Raw genomic sequence first — 7,653 nt, 5'->3', positions numbered from 1 at the left:
TGAGATTAGAACTGCATCTCCCAGATGCACTAGGGAGTAATTTGCTGTGTTTACTACCAGCTGACATCCGGCGTATTCTCGTCCATTAGCCTACGGTACCCACAGTTAGCTTCGCCATATATATTCGATATTTGTGAATTAAGGACTCCCTTAGTCGATTGACCGTTAAACTAAATGCTATACTTCAGCCTTTCTTTTGGAAACCGGTTACGTCGAAAAACGGCATCGCAACTTCTAATCGGACCTTACCGTAGTGAACCAGCTAACGTTTGTTAGCCTATGCGCTAGCTAATGTGGCTAATGTTAAAGTAAGCTTTCTGCTCTTTTACCCTCCTGTTTGCAAGATCATAGTGCTTAATGCAAAAAAAAAATAAGGGTTCGCTTTTAACATTTTTTGTGTAGACACATGCATTTCGTTTACGGGAATCCATTTGCTAAAGATCCGCCAACATAGTGACATTGCAGTGAAATTGTGCATTTTGGAAAACGTAAAGGTTGCTGTTCGCTGCAGCAACATCCGCCGTGCTGCTGTTATTTAGTCCCATCTATTGAACCCCATACAGGTTCAATTGCTGGTTTCAGTCGTTTTATTAGCTGCTATGTTTCTGGAAAATCACATTTAGCTGTTATTATTAAGACCACTGTCAATTCTGATATTGTGTCAACAGTAGAACATAACCACCACACTCTGCATATGGTGCCAGGCTGTGGGAAGCGGTCTCAGAACTGTGCGTTGTTTGTGCCAGGGCACTGGCCCCATCTCCACCACTTCAAGCAAATCCCTTCTGTTTCAACATCTGAAGCCGCGATCCTCCTAAACCATGACCTCTCAAGTTGATCTCGATATGGTGAGTGTCATTTCTATTTGAGACAAATCGGACTTAGCTGTTCGCTACGTCTGATATTGCGTCCTTGCTATGCAGGTGGCGGATGCATGAGGTTGATGTATGATTGGCATGGCGACCGTTTACATACATATTTATTTATTTACTAATTATTTTTTGGGCGTTAAGAGTGGGTGGACATGGATTAGCAATCGTGCACAAATACTTAACTAGACCATGGACCGTTGTTTCTGCGAACACCATCTGTCTAATCCCAATTGAAACGTTGCCCTACTTTCCTTTCAAGGTGTTGGCACAATTGATTTGCACCCTATTACCTTCTCCCCTCTGAGCTCTGATTCTCACCTACCTTGTGAATGGAGAGGGTTGTGTGAGATCTCCTGTGTTATTCTAACTAGTGTAATAACACAGAATGTTGTGCTTCTGAGCTACTACGGATGTGTTTTTTTTATTAATCTTCACAAGTTATTGTTATCTTCATAAAATAACAATGGCAGCTGTAGGGGTATGCACTTTCATTGTCAAGTCTCCATTGTCATTATTGAAATATGATATAAAAATGCGAAAACATTTTGTCGTATATTATAGTCATGCATGGAGAGGTAGGACTTATATGTAGTTGTAGTTCCATTATAAAGCTAGGAGGACATGTAGTTATATTATCCTCTATCATATCAAGTGGCGAAAGATGGTTTGAGGATTTTGGATCACCACAAAGATAAAGCGGGGTGGTGGTGTTGTTGTTGTTGTGGACATGTTGTCATGAAGGGGTCAGAGGAGTTTGAAAGGATTCAGATGCTTGTTGTCTTCCACTGGATTGGACCATGGTGGGGATAGTCCTCCTGACGTGTCATGTTACCATCAACAGTGGGGCAGATTTGAGTTGTTTTGTCCACTATGGGAGGGCTGTTAATGTGGGGCATTTGTAACCCCCTATGGATGTAATGCAGTTCAGGACTGGGGGGAAGGGAGCCAGAGAGGGGGGGGGTTGTGTTTGTATACAGATCAGGGTGTGGGGTGGTCGCCCAGGTCCTGACATCACGCCACATGGATCCTCTTTGTTCTCGCCCAGTGGATTATGAACAAAGTTGGGGAAAAAAATTGGGTCTAAAGGCCTGTAGCACGATCATAACCCATATTGTGTGTAACCAGCCCCGATTTATAAGGACAAACAGTTTGGTTACTTTATTTATCAACAATGATTTATTTGATAGATCCTACAGTACTTTTATAGTTAACAAAATGATCTTAATGCAGAACACGTACTGCATTAGCATCTGCTTTCATTACCTCATTTCCCTTCTGTGATTTTAGTTCTCTTTCTCTCTACCATCATGTTTCCTTTATCTAGAAGTTAGTTTACATTGAGGCATTTATCTTTAGTTGATGTGCACAGATGTGGGATGATGATGTGATATGTGAGAGCCTTTACATTGTCACACGTCTCCTAATCTTTGTTGTATTGCCGATGCTCCTAGGCCCAATACCAGTTGCTGAATTGTTTTATTGAATACGTGAATATATCAACAAGGCCATAAGCAGAGATCTGCCAAGTAAGCAGCACTTGCCAGGTTTTCCATGCCTCTCTGTTAGAGGTTGTATTCAATGTTGTTATTTTGTCTTTGAAAGAGATTTATTTGTCACAGCTGCTTAAAGAATAAGAGGATGTAAACTCCCGCCTTTTATTCACACACACACACACACACACACACACACACACACACACACACACACACACACACACACACACACACACACACACACACACACACACCCTTGGGCAATGCTTTTGCCACTTAAATGTAATAACATGGCCCTGGGGCAGTCTAGGACACCTGCGGTTATCGCATTAAGCCAACAGCCCAGATAGGAACCCCCTGGCCCCCAGGAATTGAAGGCCTGGTGCCCCCCCCCCCACCCCCATTCCTTCCTGCCTGAACCACACCCCTATCCTGGGCTGCCGCAAGCTGTAGGGGCTCACTTCAGAGTAGACCCTTGCTGAGGAAGCAACCCATTCAAAGGGCAGGGAAGAGTCTCTGGGTTAATCTAATTAGGCAGGAATGCCCGCCTCTCCACAGCCCCGTGAAGGTCTCCTCACTCTAATCGAGGTGAGCGGGAAACCAAGGGGACCCCTTCTATTGAATGGAGTAGAACTCTTCTCTTTTCAGTGCCGTCTGCGTGAAGTGTTTTTTTTTTGGTGGTTAACCGTGATGCCTTTCTCTTCCGCCTTTCTGTCCCAGGTGAACCTTCGCCTCATCCTTGTGAGTGGGAAGACGGAAGACTTCACTTTCTCGCCGAACGACTCAGCCACAGACATTGCCAAGCATGTGTTTGACAACTGGCCTGCCGGTAAGTCTACACCCGTTTTGGGGTTAAGGGAAGTTGACAGCCAGTTATCAATGTTTTCACACCACTGGTAATTTAAGACTGTTCCTGGCCTTAATATTAGCAATACCTTCTTTAAATATCGTCCTACTTTATATTGTGGGGTTAATTTTACTAGAGGACTACAGAATTATAGGCATGATACTATAAAAATCAGTGAGTGTGACTTTATATTTTCAATAGCCTTTTGCAATTTAATTAAACTATTAATCCATCAAATATTGACTATATGCTCACTGTTTCTAAAGTATGTTTTTATCAAATCCCTTAGTCCCAATTCATATCACACCTTATCTCAACCATCCTTAGTTCACCTCATCTTATCCCGCCTTATCTGACCTCCCCTCATCTCTCATAACCTCACCTTTACAAGCGAGGCTAGAGTCACGCCTAGACACTGTCCCGTTGTCCCGGTGTGCTAGAGTGCTCGCAGATTGAACGTCTTTGTTTATTCATTGGCTGCAGTCTATAACAGTGACCCAGCCAATCACCAACTCAGACACACTTGACACTACCTTTCACCCCGCCAATGTTTTTTTCTTTCTAATCCGTGTACTCCAGTCTCTAACCTTGAGTGCTTCTGTCTAAGAAAAAAAAAAAAAAATAACCTCACCTTTACCTAAGCTGACCAGCCCATACTTAACCTCACGGTGAGATTGAGACTCAGAGGAGAGCGGTAGACACTGTGTAACCAGCGGCGTGAACACTGTGGTTGGCAGGCTGGGAGGAGGAGCAGGTGAGCAGCCCCAGCATCCTGCGCCTCATCTTCCAAGGAAGGTTTCTCCATGGCAACGTGACTCTTGGAGGTACGAGGCAGGCCGTCCCACAAATACTGAACAACGTCCCATTTAGCATCTGATTTCAAGCTCCATGTATATGAACTTCATGATGATATATTTTTGAGGGTGGCTTCATTTGGGTGCAAAGCAGGACTCTGTTGGGTTTTGATTGGTCCATTTAGAAATAGGAGCACAAACAAATATAATCTCTTCTTCAGACAGAAAAAGGTTCAGTTACACTAGTTTGCGATTATGTGTGTGTATGTGTAAGAAGGAAATACCTGAAACAATACAACTTTGTGCACAGGGTATTGTATAAATATTAATAATAGTTATATTTCTGTTTGGTTTCCAAAAGCTCTGAAGCTACCCCCAGGACGAACAACTGTCATGCACTTGGTTGCTAGGGAAACTCTTCCGGAACCCAACTCCCATGGTGAGATCTTTTCCTTTTGTTCTATTCCGCCCCTGGTCTGTTGGTTCCACCCCCCCGTTCCACCTCCTCCTGCTATGGGCGGGGACTTCATCGCTCGCAACAACTGACGGCATTTCGCTGCTTGTTCTGACATTTGTTGATTGACTCTTTTTTTGTTGCCGTTCTTTTCTCAAATATTCCCTTTGTGCCGTCCTTTACCCGGCAGGTCAAAGGAACCGGGAGAAAACCACTGAGAGCAACTGCTGTCTCCTCCTGTAAGCGGAGCAGAGGGCGCCCTGTCCTACCTGGTCTCCCCCCTCCCCCTCACTTCTCTTCCTCTGCCCGTCTTCCTGTCAGCCATGGTGGATCGGGGATGATCACAGGAAGTCGCGTTGAGGAATGTCAGTGACTCCTCATCTGATACCTTCAATTTTCCTTCTCCTTTATTTTTTTCCTCTTCAGTGCCAATATGCCCTCCCAAAACCCTTCCAAACTCCAACTGAAACATTTACTGTTTCAAACTCTTGCTCTTTTCGTTCTTGAAGAAGTATGATACAGAAAATGCAAATCTTAAACTCGGCCATCTCTACGATTAAACTGAAAATGCAAGCTCGTAGATGGCCATTAGAATGTGTGGAAGGGGTCGGTAGCTAACTGACGAGTTAACTTCAACATAGATGTATAACTCATCATTTAAATTTTTTTTTTGTGAAATAGAATGAAATTTACAAAGCAAATCCATTTAAAAAAAAAATAATAAAAAAGTTGAAAAGAATTATTTATGGGGATGGAAAAAACAGATGAGTTTAGGGTTCACTCCCCGTTCGTTGTTTTAGCTCGAAATATTCCAACATGAGGACTGTTGGACCTGGCCTGGACATGTTCTGTGGTGCCTGTGTAACCCAGTCACATTGACTCAAACAGACTCTGCAGCGCTCTGCCCTGCTCTGCGATGGGAGCAGGAGTTGCGTTCAGGATGAATGGACTAATCCCTCAATACTCGTTGGATGCGGTTTCTTCTTTTTCTTCTTTGGGTCTTACAGCATGGTGTTAAACTTCTCATTGTACTTAACTGAGTTACTCTGAAGTGTGTGATGTATTTTTTTTTTTCTTTCTGTATAGTCGTCATCTGATTTTCTCCTGTGCGCCATCATTAATCCATTTTTAGAATATGTGCCATTCTTATCTATAGACCCAGCCGGCGTCCACCATGATGAAATTGTGTCATTATTTTCTCCACATCACAAGTGGTGTGTCTTTATCCGATTCATCACCTTAAACTGGCACCTGGCAGTTGACCGATGGAAAACTAACTCAACGTTTATGAGGACCTCCATTCAAATGGACCTGTTCCATATGAACATTGATGAGCTCCAGGAAAAGGGACCTGGACACTTTCAGGAGAACTGGAATGGAGACAAAGCTGTTGCTCCCGGGTTGAAGGAAATAGAGTTGCAATTCAGATTTCCTTCCCTTTGTTGTATTGCCTGTGAGTGATGCATGTTGGGGACCCCCTCCCCCCCACACTTTAGAGAAGAGTAGACGTCAGCTTTCAAGAGTATTGCAATGCCTAGCCAGGAAGCTCTTATAAGGGTAGGGTGGCGGGCAGATTAATGAGGACTTTGCCTTTTTGGTATTTCGGACATGGCCTAGGCTTGTTGAAAGGCCTTGTTTGTTGTTTATTTGTGCCATCATGCGAAGTGGTTTGCACTCACCTTGACTGTACAGACCAGACTGTGCTAGTCTGCCAAGCTGCAGCCATTCAAACATGCTGTTGACGCCAATGCACCAGCCTTCCTTTTAATGGATGTGCTCATTGCAGTTGCAAAAAAAATTCTGGTTAATTGGTGGTCTATGGGTAAAGAAACAACCTCTAAACTGTCAAGTGTTTTCCATATTCGGTAAGAGCCCCAAGAGATGCATTTCCTCTATTGCAAAATGGTTAATGGTTAAAAAAAAGTACAACAAATATGAGAGGTTTAACACCTTTCACCATTCTTTTCTAGAACTGTTCAGTAGCGTCTGAAGCGAGGAACATGTTACTGCAGGCTAGAAATGTCCTCTGCCCAGCAGTTGGACACACCCCAAATTAGCCTTCACATGATTTACTCCATTTGCTAAATTCCCCCCCAAGAAATCCCTCGTTCCCAGTATTCATTTTGATTCACATTTCCCGAGGTGACATAAATTGTAGGCCTCTCCTTCAAAACGTCCCATTTAGAAACCGAAGTTTGACGTCACAGGCGCTACGTCCAAGATTGAGTGCAGTCTTTGGTCCTCTGTCGTTTCTGCTCGGCAGGAGACCGTCCCTCGCCCCCCCCCCCCTGTCCAGAGGGAGGCTCGAAGGAGCCTGATTGACGGTCCAGTTTAGCGCAGTGAAAAGTGTGACGATGACGTTATGTAGTATGAGGCCCTCTGCTGGACACTTGAGACGGGATCCCTCCCACTCATAGGAAAGAAGGACGACATTTTCGTGGTGTTTCGCCTTCTTGATTTGGATACCGTCTTTATATATTGTTTGCCTTTTATCGTGGAATACAGTAATGTCATTAATATTGAAATTTTAAAATATAAATTTGTATCTGGTCTATAGGTGAATATATATATTTGTTTGTGTGCGTGTGTGAGCGTGTGCGCCTGCTTATACATGTATGTGTTTGTGTACATGTGGGTAGGTGGGTGCATGTATTACAGAAGGATATGGGAGTTCGTCTTAGAGGCAGTACACGGGGAGTAGGCCTACAGACGTGAGTCCATGACGTTTGATTCCTTCCATCGAGTGTGTTTTGGTTTGTGTAAATGTCAACCAATGTTACTGCTATGAAATTTAGCTCAATATAAATACATGTAAAAAAATAAACAACTTAATGCAATGTGGTCTGCCTAAAACCCTGTATTATAAACGAATAAATCTTTAAATAAGGCAATTTCCTTCTCCTTTGTATTCTATTTGAGATCATAACATCTAAATAAGGTCTCTACGTGTGAACGCTGTTTTGTTTGGTGACCTGTAGGTGGCAGTGGGCTACTATACAGGTTAAGTCCATAGGTTTAGGTCATGCGATTTTAGAATAATAATCTCCAGGTGATCTCGAGTCACGCATATATTGTGAAACTGAAAATATCTCAAGCTGATGACACCACGTTTAGAAATAAACGAGGTAAGCCTCCAATGTTCTGTCTCGACATCATTGGAAGGGATGATATGCGTTATATCTGATTCAGTAGC

General features: G+C 43.3%; 1 protein-coding gene and 1 non-coding gene across 3 annotated transcripts; both read left to right on the top strand.

Moving 5' to 3' along the window:
* Positions 1-63: 63 nt before the first annotated feature.
* ubl3b (ubiquitin-like 3b) lies at positions 64-7,370 on the top strand. Of its 2 annotated transcripts, none has more exons than XM_056600766.1 (6): positions 64-308; positions 672-848; positions 3,086-3,194; positions 3,950-4,036; positions 4,368-4,445; positions 4,651-7,370. In XM_056600766.1, exons 2-6 carry the CDS (start codon positions 822-824, stop codon positions 4,701-4,703), a joined length of 354 nt encoding a protein of 117 aa, XP_056456741.1. In that variant the 5' UTR covers positions 64-308; positions 672-821; the 3' UTR covers positions 4,704-7,370. The 2 variants fall into 2 exon arrangements, with proteins under 2 accessions (XP_056456741.1, XP_056456740.1); XM_056600765.1 differs by having other exon boundaries at positions 669-848.
* Positions 3,602-3,737, top strand: LOC130391075 (small nucleolar RNA SNORA3/SNORA45 family). The gene has a single exon (XR_008896866.1). It is a non-coding gene; the product is annotated as a small nucleolar RNA SNORA3/SNORA45 family (small nucleolar RNA).
* Positions 7,371-7,653: the final 283 nt, after the last annotated feature.

The sequence above is a fragment of the Gadus chalcogrammus genome, chromosome 10 (genome assembly GCF_026213295.1).
Source record: "Gadus chalcogrammus isolate NIFS_2021 chromosome 10, NIFS_Gcha_1.0, whole genome shotgun sequence".
NCBI classification, from domain to species: domain Eukaryota; kingdom Metazoa; phylum Chordata; class Actinopteri; order Gadiformes; family Gadidae; genus Gadus; species Gadus chalcogrammus.
This window is presented reverse-complemented; position numbering and strand designations above follow the sequence as displayed.